Consider the following 19945-nt stretch of genomic DNA (forward strand, 5'->3'; position numbering starts at 1 on the left):
AGTTAGTGAACACTCAGCGAAATGGAATTTTCAAATTGCTGCCATTTAAATCACATTCCCTTCGCTTATACTCCTGGCCAGCCGTGCAGACTTGTAATTCCGGAACATGGCCTGGCTTCCTTCCATGCTTTGGAAAACAGTTTCTTCAGGGGAACTTTAACCCGTCTCTGCCTGCTGAGACTGTTCTGCCTGACAGGGCGGCTCAAAGCCCACCCATCCACAACAACTCCCCACACATTTTGTGGGTAGGCATACGAAATACACATGGAGAAAGGTAACAAAAAGGTATAAAAAGACTCAAAGGCAGAATGATCAATTGAAAAAGTTATTTATTAAACAAGTTAAATACAAATAAAAGTATTTTAAAAGTCTGCCATTATTGGTTCCCTTGGGAATATCTATTCTGGGAAGAAGTATCTTCCAAACTTCCTAATGATAAGGGAAATGATAAACATACAACATGTATGAAAAATTTTAAACAATAAAGCACATGGTAAATTCAGAAATAAAACAAAAAACATACAAACACATAAACTATTGATGTTTAAAACCAAAACATTCTTATGTTTTAAAATGCTTATGGTATGTTCACTTGAGGGCCAAACTGCCTATGTCCAAGTTCATTAACAGTATGTAAACACCGTTTTACGGCATAATTTGTGTTATACAGAAATCACTTTAGAATGTGTTGGGTGTGCAAATTGTTGTTTAGCAAACGCATTCTACATATGGGCTTATTCACTTATACTTAATGAAAAAAATAACATAAGCATCGCAACCTGAGAACTGGATTTGATAATTCTCTTCAATCCCTACATCGTAACTGCCAAGTGCATTATCAAAAAAGTTATTGAATTTTTTTTAAAAAGTTGCTTCTGAAAATTTCAGCATTTTAGGGCAAAACAAAATATCACGTAGTCTTGTTTATCAATTCGGATGCTCAGATTCTACGGTTAACACACAAAAACATGCCGGGGAGCAGATCCCTACGGAGCAGCTCCTGTCTTCTTCAGTAGTTCCTAGTAGTGTCAATAGTCGCTGACAACAGGGGCTTCACGAGACGTGGCAGTACTTCGTTTTCACACTCGGCCTGGTCACACCCACCACAGGCCCTCAAAGATAACCAACTCCGGCAGTGCACATGCAGACGGTGACGTGAGTGGGCCTGCCGCTGGCCATGAGGGCATGATGGAAAGAGGTTCGCTCCGTGTGTGTGGGGGGGGGGGGGGAGAGGGGGGCGGGGGAGGGCAGGGGTGTGCTCGTGCACGCTTTAAGGAGGAAATGGGATAACACGGCTTATTCAGAGCACAGACACATTTTCCTTATCACATCCCAATTGTATAAATGATGTCAATCAGAGGCTTAGAATTCAAATGGATTCTGAATTTCTATGGGTGGTAGGTTTTTCCCCTTTAATCACTCTGTACAGAGGCCAAAGCTTTACTCACATCCATCTTTCAGACACTGGGGGAAGGCCCACTCGTGCCCTGCTCAGTCGGAGAGAGAGGGAGAGCGAACAGACCTGCCGCTGGCGGGGCTGGAGAAAGTGAATGGCTCCTTGTCCTTTTCTTTGCTCTCGTGCTTATGCTTGTGCTTGTGCTTATGTTTGTGCTTCTTCTTCTTCTTCTTGTGCTCGTGGTGGTGGTGGTGATGGTGGTCGCTGTGCTTGGAGGAGGCGGGCTCCTTCGCGAACACCGAGAGCGGGGCCGCTGTCACTGGGTGCATGCTCATCTCCAAAGGGGACTGTTCTTTACCTGCAAGACGAAGAACACCTAGTGAACGCCTGTGACAACAGGGAAGTGAAACGGAAGTCGGAGGGAGCTGATGACAGTACCGGAAGGAGGGGTCCCCAGTGTTTACTGCCTCCATGGGCATGCACAGGATCGGGGGAAGCAGCACCCACACAAGTACGCACAGGGGTTTCCAGTATCAGGGCCACGAGTGGAATCTGTACAACTCCTGTCATCTGTACAAGTTATGACACACACCAGTGTGTTACCAAGCCATTTTCTAAAAACTCACATTGACTATTTTAAAGTATTGCTCAGAGATGGTAACGATTACACGCATGTTACAGAGTAAGACCCACCCTGGTCGACAGAAGCTTGGTTCCTTCCACTATAGTTGTTCCCGAAGGCACGGGGGCGGGGAAAGGGCAGCACTGTGTCTGGGACTCCTGGAGAACTGCTTACACACACAGGCTGTGTCACACTAAGTGAATGACAATGACAGCTCAACAAAAATCCCAACTTTTATAGGTTCTTGAGATACTTTCTAGGAGCAGGCAGAGTAAACTCTGCAAGGATGTTCAGCGCGCTTAAGGGAGGGTGTAGAGAATGTCTGCACTCAATGAACAAGCAGCGTCATTAAAAATGAGGCCTGAGAGTTAGGAGACCTGTGCACTGGAACAGGCTCTGCGATCAACCTTCAGCATATTACCCTATTCTCTATCTCACCTAGAAAGAGGATCAAATGTCTTTGAAAGTTTCCATTTCTAATGTTCTATCGGTCCAGGTATCTACAACCGTGGTGTTCAGTCTCCAGTGTCTGAGATCTGCCCCCCTCCAGGCCAGATCATCGGATGGGCCACCCCATCTCAGGTGGGCCACCCCCTGAGAAGCGCTTGACATGATACTCTAGGTTAATGTCAGTGTTCTACACGCAGCCAACTCAGGACCCAGCCTAGGAGTCACCTCAGGCTCTTTCCTAGACCTAGGTAGTGACCGAATCTTGGTGATTCTCACAGGTATCTCTTAAATCTGCCCCCTCCCCAATCCTGGCTGCAAGTGTACTGACTCCGACTCTCTCACTTCACCTGGATTATCAGTCCTCGTCTCCTGTGAACAGGTTTATCGGCCTGAAGCATCTCATACTCAAATGCACACCTGACATAGCGGCACAGCAGTGCTTCTCGGCCAGGGGCACTGTTGCCCCCAAGGGTTTATTTGACAGGACGGCCCCTACAACAAAGACTTCTCGGGGTGAAATGTCAGTAAGTGCTCAGTTGGGGAGACCCTGCTGCACAGTGATCCCCCCAAACAAAGCTGATCATCATGATGTGCTTAAACACTCAGTGAGTTCTAACTCCTTGAACTTGAGTAGAAGTTCCCGAAAAGATGTATTTGATCCAAACTAAAAAACTAGGCTTTTCACTAAAGTGGACCGCAGTAGCTTCTTTTCTTTTTTTAAAGATAAGTTCTCAGCACTAATTCTGATCTAAGCCAGGCCCAAACCATGGTTTAAAAAAAAAATGCATCACCACAGAAACTTTCTGAAACCACTTCCAACACAAATTTTACTGACCATTTATAATCTGAATTAACCTTCCCAGCCCTATTGGCCACTACCCCTTCCTATTCTCTCCAGGCCCTTCATAACTATGTGTTGTAGGTGCGGCTCCCTGTGCCTTGAATACCCTTCCCTGGTTTCTCTTCTGACTCACATACTCATTTAACGCATATAAGGAACGACATAGCGACTAGAGATAACAGTGAACTTGGCAGACCTGCGTCCTCCTGAAGCTTACAAACTAGCAAAGAAGGAAGAAACTGAGTAACTACGTCTGAGTAACAAAAAGACAAAACACAGAGTGAAACAGAAGAAGGTTCAATCAGTTGGGGGTGGAAAGTGGAGGGAATCAGAGACAAAAATCTCTAGTAAGTAATGTTTAAGCTAACCTATAGTAAGGTAACAGAAAAGAAAACACATTTTAGGCTCTTTAATAATATAAAACTCAGCTCAAATGCTTTTGGGGGGAACCTTTCCCAAAAATGCAACCCCCATCAGTTCTTTTGTATTCCTGCAACATAACATAGGTGAGGAAATTTAGCAGAGAAATGCAGTAACTTGCCCAAGGTCGTGCTAGCAGATCTGAGCTACAAAAAACCCCAGGGCCCGACACCAGAACCTGTGCTCGTAACCGTTCTGCCCGGCTGCGCGAGCACCGTGCACCTGCAGCACACCTTCCGCCTCTGGGGCCCTTTCCTCGGGCTCCTAACATGTTGAGGAGAGGCAGGCTGTCTGCTTCACCTCTGTAACCCAGTGTGACGCACAGCAGCGGCCCTACACTACTCATCACCCCTGCAAAGCTTGTGTTTCTTTGTAAAGAGAAGGTCAGGTGAGCTTAGACCAACTAAATGCAACTGAAGGTCCCTATTTTGAAGGCAGAGTGACAAAGCACAGAAACCCTTGCGGATCACCCACATGGTGCTGACTGACGACTGTACTTCCTTTTTGTCGGGCGCTGTTCCAAATGTTGGAGCAAGTGAACAAGTCAGACAAAGTTCCTGCTACCATAAAATTACATTTTTTATATTCCTCAGTTTTTGGTAACGCTAACACTAATTATAAGAAAAAAGGTAACTAAAAAGAGATTATTTATATGTAGAAGCAACTTTGGGGGTCTGTATCTTTTGCAATCATTGGAACCCAGATATTCTTCAAATTAAGAAAAACTCATGGGCCCGTGAAGCAAAGGGTTGTCGGTTCAATTCCCAGTCAGGGCACATGCCTGGGTTGCAGGCCAGGTCCTCAGTGGGGGATACATGAGAGGCAACCACACTTTGATGTTTCTCTCCCACTCTTTCTCCTTCCCTTCCCCTCTCTAAAAATAAATAAATAAAATATTTTTTTAAAAGAAAAACTTTGAGAGATACCAGATTTATAGAGTATCAATGAAACACGCCACTACGTCAGTGATTTCCAACCAGTGCACCACAAGAATTTTTAAAACATGCAATACCTGACTATCTATGAGGGGCACTGACCTCTTTTCCCTTAGACTGTCAAATTAAAAATGACAACAGCTAACACAATAGCCGTCCACGCCACACAATGTTAATGAATCAAAAATAAGCTTTTTTTTGTCAGACTGGCAAAAAATACATTTTTCGATGTGCCCCAGAATTTTAGTAATTAGATTCTGTGTACCATGAAATGAAGAAGGTTGAAAATCACTGCACTGTATGATTTTAAATTACATGAATATGGTCACAAGTCTATACAAGTAAGCAAGCAGTTCCGTATCAGAGGGAACACAGAGCCAGGTGGCGAGGAGAGGCGACAGGTGACCAGGAAACCTCACAAACAAACTTCTCCAGGGCCCTGCTCATCAGGTAGTCAGTCCAGATCCGCACACACAGCAGCCCTCCAGCCAGCTGTCTGCACCACTGGGAGCCTGCGGTCCCCTCCCGCACTGAGGGGTGTTTCATCATCTGATCCTGAACACCTGCCAAGCTACTTGGACTGCGGCAAAGCCAATGGTGATGCTGGAAAAGGCACTTTCCAGCAGAGGCAACTGCCAAGTGGACAACCAAGTGGTCGTGGGTGAGCTCTTTTCCAAGGAAGACTTCAAACAAACTGCTTCAACAATACGAAGTTCTCGTCTAGTGGCCTCATACTTCGCATCAGAAATGTTACTTGATTATATATCTTAAATTTCTCTTGATTGGTATTTAGTCTTATTATGAAGTCAATGGATTAGCTAAATCTAAGGATGAAAGTGTTAGGAACCAGGGCTCCTAAGAACAAATGGCTGATTGCAGGTCTGGGTTGATAATTTATAAGATGAGTCTGAACAACCTGGTATAAAAGCAAGGAAGTTAAAGTCTTCTCAGTGGACTCAGGAGGTTCTCACCGTCCAAAGGTGGGCCAGTTTGAATGATGGTGAGGATAATAACTGTCATGGACCATACTGGAGGATGCTAGTTAGCCAATTCATTATTTTTTAAAGTATTCCGTAAATAGAATCAAGGCTTCCTCTTTTTCCTACATGACCTATACCACTGGAAAATAACAGATAAAGGAGAATGGAGCTTCATAAAAATAATCCAGTTTATAAATAAAAAAGGAAAGATAAATTAGAATATTACCATCTTACAACCCTCAGAGTTAACGAACCTAAGCCTCGAACATCTTAATGACTAACCTTATAAAAAAAGTCAAACAGACATTGTATGCTTCCAGATTGAAGAACACGCCAGTACCTATAAACCTGTTAAGCTCCTAGATACAACTACAAATTTACAGAAAATACGAGGACTCAAACACGTTAACTACACCAGAGGTACACAGTTAGCAAAAGAAAGACAACCACGGATGAAAAACCTGGTTTAACAGGTGTATTGTAAAGGGGAAAAAAGAGATAAAGAGATAAAGAGATCAACTGAAAACTTTACATTTAAAAAGACATAAAGGATACATCAGCCAACTGCAATATGTAGACCTTATGTGAACACTGATTTAAATAAATGAACTGTTAACAATAAAAATATGGTATTTATGAGTCAATTACAATTTAAACAGTGACTAATTTAATGACACAAAAAACCTCAATTTTTTAGAAGTATATTACTGTGGTTATGACTTTTTGAAGTCCTTATCTTTTAGAGATAAATACTAAATTGTTTTTTCTTTTTTTAAATAATTTATTTTTATTGTATTTTCCCCATCACCATCCATCCCCCTTATACCCTCTTCCACCTCTACCCCACCTCCTCCCCTCATACTAAATTATTTTAAAGGATGACACACGAAATTTGTTTCAAAATAATTCAGAAGGGTGGAAATGGGTAAGGGTATAGATTAGGGATTCATTATACTCATCCGACTACTTCAGCTTTTCATAACAAAGCATTTCTTAAAAAGGAGAAGTTAAAGCGATATGGCTGTATCCATGAAAATGTTAAATGTCCGTATTCTTTAACTGAAAAAGTTCATTTCCAGAAGTTTGCCCCACAAATGCACAAAGGCATATTCTAACATTTGTTAGACTAGTATCTGTATCAACAGTGCATCTGACAAGACCTAATGTACCATCACTACCACCTCCTCCTACCTTTAGCTCTTTTTTTATCTTTAGCTCTTAGGTTTTCACTTATTAGAGACAATACACATTTTGCTTGCTTAATCTCGATCTTTCCTGACTAACTCTGACCAGGTCTACTCTAAGGTGACAAGAAAGTGCAACCTCCTTCCCATGTGGAATTGTGCGCATTAACAGTCAGACTGCGGACACACACACGTTTACCTCCACACCAGCATAAGGAGGTCACCTCCAGTGTGGGAAAAGTGCACGTTACCATCCCCGACACAAACATCACACACACAATTTCTCATATTACTGCAGGGGCTTGTAAGAAGCCTGGGAACTTGAGGCCCACTCATTTTTAAGTTAATTAGATCCCTTTCAGTGACCAGAAATACATGTCTCTGTTGTAGGATAGCAGATATATCAGACAAAGGATGTAGGTACACCTACACACACATATTTTACGTTGTAATTTTTCTAGTTCATGTTACACAGAAAGAATCAAACACATGCTCAGTTTTGTTGTTCTACCCAACACAGAATCTTTCCTGGAGACCTAAAAAAATGCACCATGGGTTAGGGTTTGCTGCTGTCGCTTTAACAAATGCAGAACAAACGAAACAAATAGAAAGTCTAATACGGAAGGTTTTCAGCCCGTGGATCAAAGTGCTGATATCAGACAGTGAGGACCCTGTTGTTAATCCTATTGAATTCATTCACATTAGGTGTAAGTTTAAATTTAACAAAACCTGCTGTTTCCATTAGAAGAATTGGAAAGTTTGTTCTTTGGATTCTTTAGATCACTATAAAAAATAAAGTGTAGAATTATGTCATTAAAACTTAAGGAAAAAAGCGAAGTCTGTTTTCCATATTAGAGTTTCAAAAGAAAGGACTGTAGGGCCCTCAAGCATTTCGGCTTTTGTTTTAGAGGCTTTCGTGCGCCCGAGCACTGCCCGGCTGACTTATGGAAGAAGGCACTGCACGGGCAGCAGCCCCTGAAGGCAGGAAGTCTCCTCAGCTTCTGCCCCCAGTCACTCCTCCTCTCTTCATCACAGCAACAGCTGGGGCGGAGACCAGGCTGCAGCGGTGGGAGACAGACACGGTAGGCTTCACCGATCCCCATGGGAACCATGAGCCCTTTCTCCAAATCCCCTTCCTTACCTCGGGAGAGGGAAAAGAAATCGCATACAGTAATTAAGAAAAATACTTCTGCCACTTCTTTCTTACCCCAGCTGGCTTCACCTTCCACACATGTATCATCTGCACCCTAAAATATTCTATCACGTGCAAGAAAAGACAAAACTGGAAGAAAGGTGAAAAACGATAAGCCACGACTTTCCTCTGAACAGTCTCCAGCTCTTCTTTATCGGACCTAAACCCTTGTGCTCGTTCTACCTCTCTCAGTGCAATCTGCAGCTCCCCCCAGTGCTCAGTTTCCACCGGGCCTGCGGGCTCTGGACCCACCTCGGACTTCACCCTAGCTCAGGAACAAAGGGGACAGGGCCCCACACTCACAGCCTGACAGCACAGGTGGGCACAGTGACAAGCAGGTGCAAATGAGCAGCATCGATGACACAGAGCATCCCTATCTGAAAGGGCCTCTCTGTTCACTCTTTTTCAAGAGACGCTGGAAACCCAGATTTTTACATGTAACCCCTCCATTTTTAGCCAAGTACAAAAAAATGTTATAAAAATTTGCCTCAGTTGAATGAATTGAGTAAGGCCTAGAAAACCCCATTTGGGAACTTTAATCTAGGATCCCTAGAGGCTGAAGGGGAGTCACAGCTTCCCTCACCTCAGTTCTTTCTGTGTTCCTTTTGTGAACGTGTAACCCTCAGCCCTGGGGCCAAGAAGACCCTCCCACTGGGAGGCAGGAAGAGAGGAAGTTCCTCTTTCATTGCCAAGTTCACTTGGGTTAGGTTGTGCTTGCCATTCCCAATGGCAGAGCTGAGAGTGCCCCCTCTCTCAGAAGCATCCTTACACACGGTGGCCGGGCTTCATACTTTTCTTCAGGTGTAGGTCAGAAGGGCTTTTGCTGGCTGGTTTGGGAAAGTTATCTATCAAATATAATAATGTGTCTACAGGACAATGGTATTTTCTATTCCCCTACCACCTGCCCTCTCTCTCCTCCCCAGTCTCCCCGTATGATGCCAGGAGATCTGTGAGACTGTAAAGAGAGATTCTCCAAAAATTAAGAAATATATTTTTAAAGAAATATGGCATGATACAAAAGCACATCATTGGGTACAAGAAGGTGTTACCATGTCCTTCTACATAGATTAGTGTGCCCTGTCACCAAGATAAACCAAACACAAGCTCAGATGACTTTCTGCAACAGGAATTTATTTATTTGCCTGTGGAAATGCAGTCAGTATTTATTTCTTTTAAAGGCATAAACAGCAGGGAGAATATCACTCTCAAGCTGTATCAAGAGGTGTGAAACACCCTAAATTTTATCATTTTTAAAATGTAAAAAACTGTTCACGTCTAGTAACATTTTAGTAAGTATAATGAAAATAAAGCAAAATTACACCAAAACCAAACAAACAAAAGAAACCCCTCAATACCCAAGAGGACACAAAATCAGCAATGGTTAAAAAAAATGTCAAAATTCACTTGTCAAAGTAAGTGCTCAAGTCTCCAGCTGACTTCCTTCTGAAATCCACTTTGTGAACCTACCATGACAAACGCACAAAGTACACCAAGCGATGTAAGCACCCAGTGGTCTGGCGTCGCAATACCAAAATATTCTGGGACATTGCTTTTGTCTGAAGTCTCCTCTTAGTCACAGTTGGTTCCCTAAGCTCCTCAAATCAACAAACAGTTACTCTGCTGTTTATATCATAAAAACGTGGTTTATATAAGCAAAACCCATCCACTGAAATTTTAAAGCCAGATTAATGACTTTTGGAAAAACTATTCATTAAAAGTGATTTTGCTTATGTATCTTGTTTTTCACTCCCTGTTCCTCCAAGACTGGATCTTTTCATCCACACCAACTGTTCACTCTTCACTTGGATTATAATCTCTTTTCAAACAAGGGAAGAACAGCGTAAGCGGAAGACAATGTAAAATAGCAGAATAGGTAATAAACAGATCTCCACTGAATCACCTTCATAAAGAAGCCTGAACAATGTGAAATAATTTAAAAGTCAAAACACATTAGTTTTCTAGGTACAGCACCAACCTGCCATGATGGAACCAACTGTGAAATGTTCAGGGAAAGGAGAGAGGATAAGTAAGTGGCTGGGTTTTGTATTTTATTAAAGGACAAAGGGACAGAGTTAATGATTCCTATAGAAGCTGACATTTTCCTATTTAATATTCTTAGAAAAAGCACTACAAGGAAAGAGCAAAATGTAACATAATGGGTATCTTTGACTGACATGAGATAATTTTTCCCTTTCCCTTCTAACTTTCTGTTATTTCCAAGTTTTCCCAAGTAGGAATATATTATTTTTGAAATAGCGAAAAAGCCTAATTTAAAATAGTCCTTATGTTAGATACTTTAAAGTCAATATGTTGCAAGAAAAACAAGTCCTCAGATCTGTATTTTAATGTATTCCTAACTTAACAAATTTTTTGTACACCTGACACTCATATAACATTGAATGTAAAAAAGAGAGAGAGAAAGACATTTTGTGAAGTTTATAGATTTGCTCTTGGGCAAAAAAGTAACCACCACCACAATTTCACCTGCTCCTTTCCGTGCAAGCTCCATGCCCCACTGGGGTTTGGCGACGGGCGGGCAGTCACTGGCCAGTGAGTGCTGGGGCATCAGCGCAGGCCGAGAGCAAGCTGGCCGGTATTTAGAGAGCCCTAAAACACCAAAGAAGGAAAAGATGAACAAGTTTATTCGTTTCCCAAAAGGAAAAAAAAGCCTGATAGGCTTTTATAGCTAACCTTTAAAGCAGAAGCAGTTCAATAGTAAAATTCAAATAATAAAAAGAACACTGTTTTTACTGCTGAAGATACCATTTGCTTTAACTCTGTCAGGGTTTCTATACATTTAAGTCTGAGAACAATACACATTCAAGAAAGACAGTAAGTCTGACTGGCCTGCTGAACATGTAAAATGGATTCTATATTCTGGGGCAGAAACCATGTCCCATTTCTTAATATTTAGATAGACCTTTGCATATAGTAAAGATTGCTAGCTACCCCCCCCACCCAATTTGCTAATAAATTTCATTATAATATTTACTCAATATGTAGATAAAATAACTTAGGGGTTACAGAAGGTATTTAAAATAGGAAATGTTTAAATAGTACAATATGAATGGCATTGTAGAAGATAGCAGGAGACCCAGGTTCTGATTCCAAATTATCAACAAATAAGATACATAGGCCAGGTGAAACATTTATCTCTTTGTGTCTCAATTCCTTCATTAGTCACACAGAAAAGTTTTAAGATTTGGGTCTAGCCCTGAATTGGCTATTACTGGATGTATTCTTTAGGGCAAGTCATTTGATATCTTTCTGCACATTTCCTTATCTATAAAATAGATACAAGAGATAAATAATTGTTATGATCTCTTACAACTATAAAAGCCAAGAAACTCAGGACCTGTCAGTTTTCAAATGTGTCTTGGGCTCATATCCGACCTGAAGTCAGTTCTCAAACTGAAGTCAGTTCCAGTAGCTCACCCTAGGTTACTAGAGAGTGAAAAATGGTCTAGGCCTCATAACTGAAACTAAACAGAAAGCCAAACGAACATGACAACCAAGGTAGATACCAGGACCTTTGCCAAAAGGTAACATGTTAGAAAAAAAACTCATTCATATGTAAATATTATAAAAGACCACCAGCATGGGGTATGCATAGGATTTTCCAATAAAAAGAATCAGAAACAGTACCCAGGAAAAAAGTCATAATTTAAAAAATATATTATTAGATAAACATAAATTATTTTATAGTTAATTAATCTTTTAGGTTATTGTATTTATGACAATAAAACTATGACATACAAAAATGATAAATGAAAAGTAATGAATTACACCTTATATATCAATACGAATTAATTTTAGAAGCATAATGTTGAGTGAAAAACCATGTTAATATCAAGTGCCAGACCATTTCCAAAAACTTCAAAAACTGAGCAAACATACATCTGTGCTGCAAACTATTAAAAAACTGCAGAGCCCTGGCTGGTGTGGCTTAGTGGATTAAATGCTGGACTGAGAACCAAAGGGTCACTAGTTCAATTCCCAGTCAGGGCATGTTCCTGGGTTGCAGGCCAGGTCCCCAGGGAGGGCCATGTGAGAAGCAACCACACACGGATGTTTCTCTCCCTCTCCTTCTCCCTCCCTTCCCCTCTCTCTAAAAGTAAATAAATAAAATCTTTAAAAAATAGAAATAAAAAATCAGCAGAATGATTAAGAAGAAAACTAAGATCAAGACAGCATTTACTTGCAGTGCAAAGGCAAGTGCACAGAGACAGGGAAGATGCAAAGGGGGACCAGCGGTGCCGTGGAGTGAAGTACAGACGTCACGGTGGGTGGCAGTTCACAGATTTTAAAAAAATTGTATCCCACAACTTACATGCAAATTATATCTAAGCTTTATTCCTGAAAATTAAAAAATGCTGATGACATAAACTATGTGTAATCCCTTCAAAAAGAATTACCACACTATATATCAAGAACTAAGACAATCTGAAGTGAAGTATCTCATAATATAACTAAAATTAATCATTTTGCCAACAATATATTTTGGGGAATATATCAAAGCAATGCAATTTGATAAAAAAGAAACAAACGCTTTTGTATGAAGAAATGCAGTACAGAATTACCTGTAGCAAATAAAAGCCAAAAACACCTAAATGCCTACCAACAGGGAAATAATAAGATAAATTTTAGTATACCAACTGAATACTGTCTCACATAGTATTTTGAAAAGGAAAGGTTATGTTTGAGAGATGTATGCAAAAACCTATGATGATTTATGTAAAATAGGCAGGCAAAAAAGGAGGAAGTTGCTGTTAGTTTGAGCAGCATCAACTTCAGTCAAAGAATTTTAAACAAAATTATGGTTACATTATTAAAAACAAACTAAACCTAGTATTTTATTTGAACTTTTAGGTTAAGTGTACTAGAGAGAGAAATTAAAGCTATTGGAAGGAATCTGATGGATTAAAAAAAATCCAGAAGTATAAATATATCTAAATGTTAAAAAATGAAATAAAACTGAAAATCAAAACATTTTTTATTTCTTTGCTCATGTGTGTTATAATCTGAAATGATCTAATATTTTATTTTATACCAGCTACTTTTAAACGTTACAGTTTTTCATTTAAAATTAAACCAAGCCCTGGCTGGGGGAGTCAGTGGGCTGGAGCACGTCTTGTACACCAAAGGCTGCAGGTTCAATCCCTGGTCTGGGCACATAACTAGGACTCGGTCCCCAATCAGGGTGTGTACAGGAGGCAGTTGCTCAATGCTTCTCTCTCACACTGATGTTTCTTTCTGTCTCTCTCTCTAAAACCAATAAACTTATCATCTTCAGGAGAGGAGTAAAAGTGAATAAATAAAGCAACACTCTTTAGAATAGTGATGGGTAAACTCTCTCAATCATCCCAGTGACCGCAGTACGCTGATCTCACCTGGAGTTGACGGCCTTTCGAGCATGTTCAGATGATGAGAAATGAAGGCCTGGCTATCATGTACAGTATCCATATCAATCTCTTCTTCGTCCTGAGAACTCGAAAACTACAACAGACACATAAGAACAAAAGAGAAAAAGGGCTGTTACATCACTTTATGTTTGGATCTCAGCTCTCAGGAAAAGTAGCAGAGAGGCCATAGGCTATACCCCCAAATAATCTTAAAAGGAAAAGCAGTGTCTTTTTCTCCAAAAAAGTATTAAGAGAGAGAAAAGATTACGTGGTCCAGCCTCCGAAAGAAGCTGACTGAAAATTACTTGAAATTTAACAGCAACTACAATCTAGTCCTATGTCACGGGAGAGCAGTGAGCTGGGGTGGGTCGTGCACACATCATTCCTCCCCAGACACAGAGGTACGTGATAACAGAAGTTGAACAACTGGTTGGAACGTTTCAGAGATGGACATTTGGGTGCTTTTGTGATTCAGTCTGTCCCATCTGTCACTAAGGAAAAACCACTGCAAATATTCACAGAGATTTACAAGAAGGTGAATATCCTACACTGTTAATACAGGCTTAACCTGTATTTCTTACTCTGATTTTGAGTTTGACTTTACTGCTATCCTCATTCTTCTCCAGTATTTGACCAGGTTCTAGTGGGGACCCCAGTGGTGTATCAGACTTCCTCTTCACTCCCTGCTGATGAGCTGATATATTACATGATGCTTCCTTGGCAAGGTGATCATCTTCCTGCGGCAATATTTAAGATCAAAATTAGATTTCTGAAGACAAATAGCTCATGTTACAGCTGAAAACTAAGAGCTAGAGCAACCATGCAGATTAGAGCATGCCCAGTGCCTAAAAGTTATCAGCAATGGGCTTAACATAAATTTTACCTGTTTCTGTCTGCTGGGTTTTTGTTTTTTTTTGAGAGGTGGGGGAGAAAAGTTATTTAAGTAAACGGTTAGAGCTTTCCCAAAAGAATGTATCTTTTGGTGCGTTTTCTCCTTTTATACCGAAGACTCCAAGTATGAATGTGGATAAATTAACATATATCGGCAAGACTCATAAACATACTCCTTCCCACAGATTTATAACTATTCAGATCTATCGGTAAGAGCTCTTTAATGAGATACTTTTTTTCCTATGGAAAGATTTATGTCACATCTTTATAACCCAAACTCTACGATACGACACATTTTAAATTTACAACAAATAAATTCAATTATATTTCAGAAAATCTAAGTGAGCAGTTTTAAATGACTATTTCTAACTAGAATAGAGATAACCTGAGTTTTAAAGTGTCAAAACACCAGTAGGGAATTGCCAGGCAAGTAACCTGGTCTAAATATTGGTGAAAAATGAAGCTTGACATAGTGGGGACAGTTTATCATTAATTAAAAAAAAACATTTCTAAAACCTGTTCTTTAAATTACAAGAAAATGATTGATATATATTCTAAAGGTCTATCCACAAAATGTCTGGTAATTTTATAACGCATAGTTAGAAACAGCAAACACACAGACAAATTTTAAATGTAATGCATAATCTCCTCCCAAGTCAGATGACTCATTTACCTGATCATTCGTTTTCTATTTATTTAATTCAGGAAACATCTGTCAGGCACCTGGCACGTTCAGGCCTGTGCCAGGTATTACACAGAGTGTGTGTGTGGGGGCGGGGGGAGTCAGGGCCCCTTGGGTTCACGCAGTTTGCCACGACCACACGTGGACAAGAAGGGTAACATGTGACGGGCCATTCACTCCAGCTGCCTAGTACTCAAAGAAGAGATTCCACGCTCAAGCACAAACAACCGTGACATCATCACGAGGGGGGCAAATGGACTGGCAGTGCTACGCAGTTGTCAGCACACTCTGTAAACTGCGTCAGCCGGCAGTTTTTAAAAAGGTACAAAACAAACTGTCAGTGGCTTTAAAATCTGTCAGTTCAAAAGAAGAAGTTCTCTTCTCTAGAGAGCTCTATACAACAAAACCACATCTTCTCTAACACACGTGACTCTTACAGGGTTCTGAAATCCGACCAGCTGCGCGTGGCTACTTGGAGTAACTGCAGTTTCTGGGTTGCCTGCGATGGCCTCTGGAATTATGGTTGGATTCAAGACGGCTTTTTTCTCTTTTAAATTGAGAACCAACCCCAGCTCTGGCAAGGGCAGGCAGGAAGGTCTGCTGAGACCAAACAGTGTGAAGTACAAGTCCACAGCACCACACCGCAGCCTCCAGTCATGGGAAGTGCCTAAGAAGGAAACAGGATAGGAATACAACTCAGTACGCACATTTAACCACACAGTTTTAACTGTTCCAGAACTTGCACAGAAGGAAGAAATGAAAGGATTATGATGCTTAAAAGGAGCCATCTGTTGATCTTCAGGCCTCACTGGCAAACCCTCTACCTTAAAGATGCATCCTATCTTAGCACAGATGCTTATAAACTGCTACAGGAACAATAAATGTTAGTGAATGAACTAGTGAATTTTAGAACGGGGAAAATGTTTTATCACCACACCATTCTTCTTTACAAAATGAATACCTAGAGGGTATAATAAATACATCCTTAGGAAATGATTTACATCCACCACTGTGAAGAAAGGTGTTATAAGCATCTTACTTCAAAAAGAACACAAAAAATAAACCATGGCTCTTTAAGTATTGAAAACCTGTTGTAGAATGAAAATAATCCAATCATAAAAATTTTTTTCGAAAGCCATTGCTGTCTCACCAGAATTCATAAGTTTCCAAAGTTGATCGACCAGGGCTTCAGTGCATAAGGGAGACTCCATGTTCTTAGTAAATGGCGGGTTCTTAGTCAACATGTTTAGAATCTTATGTCTGAAAAAGAAACATTACATTTTTGCTGACCATTCAATAAAAACATTAAAAATTACCTGTACCCGTAGTTCCCTTTTCCTATCTTACCATCTCCCTCCTTAGATCTAGCTTTGTGCTTAGGTTTAGTTTCATTTCAAAGTTTATGCTACATTCTAAATATCCACCGCTGCATTTTTCACTAAACCATTCGGGTGGCTTATTCGTTCTAAAACTGCTTTAGTGCACAATGAGGTCTTTTAAAACCCGACCCTGTGTTCTTAACCAGACTTTTCCATCCCACCTTTAAAATGAACATTTTAATCTGAGAAAAGTTTACAAAAAAGATTGACCAGTAAATATAAAAATCTTAAAATGGGGCAAAAAAATAGGGCGAGAAGAAGCCTACGTTTGAGATAATAAAATGAACGTGAACTTCACAGTATCTCTGTAGAGCACAGAAATGTGCAGGAGCATTTTAAATACACAGATGGTGAAAAGGTCTCCTCAAAGTAAGCTGACATTCAGAAAGTTAATTCATAAAAAAGGATCATTCTAGATGGCAACAGTTACACTGCACTGCCGGGAGCTTTTGCCTTATGTGAGAGGCTACCTGAACACACTCTAGAATCTTCTGAAAAACAGGGCAATGTGAGCAAAACAAAATCTGAAGAAGAAAATGTCCTGTGCTGTGAGAAGACACCGTAAAAAGAGGGCAGAGAACGAGAAGCAGCAAGGAGGCTTTGACAGGAATCCAGCGCTTGGTGAAGGAATAAAAGCCAGGCCAAGGACGAGGGCTAAAACATTCAAACCTCAGAGCAATGGAACGCTTGGATATAATGGAGGAAGAAGGAAACTTCAGTTGTAATTTTTAAAAAGATTTTATTTATTTATCTTTAGAGGGAATGGAAGGCGAGAGGGAGAGAAACATCAATGTATGGTTGCCTCTCATGTGTCCCCCGCTGGGAACTGGCCTGCAACCCAGGCATGTGCCCTGACTGGGAATCGAACGGCAATCCTTTGGTTCGCAAGCCTGAGCTCAATCCACTGAGCTATGCCAGACAAGCCTTCAGTTGTAATTTTTAATGATGCTAGCAAAACCGTAAAAAAAGGTGAATCTGGGAGTTTTTGAATTCCCTATTTGAACCACCTCAATTAAGAAGAAAATATCAAAAATAATCATGAAATGTATCTTTAAACAGATTTTCACCTCACATTATAAATAATAGAACTCTTGAAATCTGAATGATATTAACAGTTCCACAATATTTCAAAAGCAATTATTCATATTGTGCAGTATGTAATTCAGGAATATAAAAAGTTTAAATATGACATAATTTTATAATCTGTTAAAAACAGTCTTCAAAGCACAATTCCAAGAGCTGAGAAACACACATCTTAATGTCAGTTCTACAGATGTGAACTGAAAACAAATGAGTGCGTGGTTAGCTTTATGGATACTGTGTTTACACTTTCTGTTCCTACTCGCTATTGGTCGGATCTTACTAGAAGTTTTCAAACGCACGAGACCTACCAACAAGACATGTAGGCAGGCGTTCTGTCTATTACCTTTTACATAAATATGTACTTCAGAATGCATGATTATGAGATTACTATCCATGTCAACCTTACCCTTACTGTTCATCAATCACAATGACAAACCATTTAAAACATAATTCAGATCACAAACGAAGAACTACAAAATATTAATAGCAAAACTTTGTATAAAGGATATTTACATAATAAGCATCATTTAAAACACTGAAATAGAAGACGACTTAACTAAAAACTCACTGCTATACCCAAATCTCCATTAAAACTAAAATGTTATATGAATTCAGGCTCAGATGCATTTCAGTGAGGTCAGAGGGCAAAAATGGCCAAAAAGTTACTCCTATTTGAATACACCATAAACACTCTACTTTGCGAAAGAAAGCAGCAGAAAAGACTAGAAGGGCCCTGGTGGTTGTGGCTTGGTGGTTTGAGTACCAGCCTGAGAACCGAAGGGTCTCCAGTTCGATTCCCTGTCGGGACGCATGCCTGGGTTGTGGCCCAGGGCCCCAGTTACAGGCGTTTGAAAGGCAACTCACTGATGTTTCTCTCCCTCTCTTCTTTCCCTCCCTTTCCCTCTCTCTGGGGACAAAAAAAAAAAGACTAGAAGGGCATACAAAAAATGAAAATAACCCCACGTCTATTTAAGAAGAATCAAGATTTTATATGAGATAAAAAGGAACAAATGGAATACACCAAAACATTGTTCTTAATCACTTTTAAAGTAAATTAAGTCCATCAGTAGAGGTTTCATAATTTTTGATATCGAAGGGACCTTCCAGGTGCATTACAAACTATTACATAAGCTTTCTTTTACGTTATAACAGAGATTGTATATAAAAATTACAGGAAATAAATTTTATTAACAATATATTTTTAAATGCCTTTTCAAAGGCAAATCAAAATAACAAGTCAAAAAAGGGCATGACAGGAGCATACCATATTCCTATCTCTTCCAAAATAACAGAGGCTCTGTTCCATGTATAACCGTCTGAAATTATTCAGTTTACTGAAGGACTTACAAACAAACTGTAACATAAAAACTAACCTTACATAGGGTACAGGGTCATCCTGAATCATATTAAGGAGCCATTGTAGTTCTTCATAACTCCTATCCACTGAAAACAAAAATGAAGAAATGTACTGTTGCAATCGTAACAAATTAACAAGTGATAGGCAAGGCAGTTACACAATTAGTTAGGACTCTGCCTTAGCTGGATTCCCAGAGTTGCAGGCTGTGGACAATTTCCTTACATTTTTTTTAATGTAATAGGCCACTTTGTAAATTTTATAAATATTATGCCATATGTAGCCAAAACATAAAACAAAACCAAGGGTATATTTTTCACTGCAGCTCAAATCAATGGCAAATACAATATAAAGCAAATTATAATTTATTGAGCCCTAAATTAAAGATTAACTCTAAATAAACAAAATGTGTTTAAGTAGCGTTGTTGTTTCTAGATGCTTAAATTATAGAGATGTCTGCTACTCAATGATCCCTTACCTGTGGGTAAACTGTTTTTGTCTGATTCATTTCTTTCATTTAAGGCCAAAAAACAGCCTTAACTTTTCCAAATATAAAAGGCAATTACAAAAATACAATAGTCCTATAACTGACCAATAAAATGACTCATTAGCTATTTCCATTCACCTTTTCACCAAGTTTTACTGCTATAACCTAAAAAGCTTTATTTTCAGAATTTTATTTCTAATATTTTGCATTTTTTGTTTCCAAATTATCTAAAATTTACGGATCACACCTCCACACCTCTCAATTAAATTATACTTCTTTCGTGTTTCTTGGAATCGTAATATTAGCATTCTATTTCACCTCAGATAGCACTAATTCACGAAACCTTCAGATTTATGTGACAGTGAGCACCATATACCCTAGGAAAGAAGGATAGGGATACTGGCGTGTTTAGTGTACTTCAAAACCTCTACATTTCATGAACTGATAAAATCTCGAAAAATACGGATGACTGATAGAGGATTATATATTTCCCTGCCAAGAAATTAATTTTTTTTAAAAATCACTATTTTCACCATAATTTCTTAAAAGTGTATTTTAACCTTCCATAGAAAGAACAAACGATTGTCCTGAGTTCAGACCAACGTGTGTACTATACACACTATATTGATCTTACCCTTTTGTAAGTC

At 39.7% G+C, this 19945-nt stretch overlaps 1 protein-coding gene across 5 annotated transcripts in view; it reads right to left on the reverse strand.

Annotated features, from left to right (window-relative positions):
• Positions 1 to 315: 315 nt before the first annotated feature.
• TAF2 (TATA-box binding protein associated factor 2) overlaps positions 316 to 19945 on the reverse strand; it is a 61161-nt gene continuing 41531 nt past the window's right edge. For 4 of the 5 annotated variants that reach the window (XM_037048448.1, XM_037048446.1, XM_037048450.1 and 1 more), the window contains 7 exons: positions 18831 to 18900; positions 16146 to 16255; positions 15433 to 15662; positions 14004 to 14159; positions 13411 to 13516; positions 10505 to 10627; positions 316 to 1754 (listed from right to left, as the gene is read on the reverse strand). In XM_037048448.1, coding sequence (XP_036904343.1) covers positions 1492 to 1754; positions 10505 to 10627; positions 13411 to 13516; positions 14004 to 14159; positions 15433 to 15662; positions 16146 to 16255; positions 18831 to 18900 — 1058 coding nt within the window. In that variant the 3' untranslated portion in view covers positions 316 to 1491. The remainder of the gene's footprint in view (positions 1755 to 10504; positions 10628 to 13410; positions 13517 to 14003; positions 14160 to 15432; positions 15663 to 16145; positions 16256 to 18830; positions 18901 to 19945) is intronic. The other variant, XM_037048449.1, reaches the window with a different exon arrangement.

The sequence above is a fragment of the Sturnira hondurensis genome, unplaced genomic scaffold (genome assembly GCF_014824575.4).
Source record: "Sturnira hondurensis isolate 20B ecotype Veracruz unplaced genomic scaffold, ASM1482457v3 Scaffold0006413, whole genome shotgun sequence".
NCBI lineage: Eukaryota > Metazoa > Chordata > Mammalia > Chiroptera > Phyllostomidae > Sturnira > Sturnira hondurensis.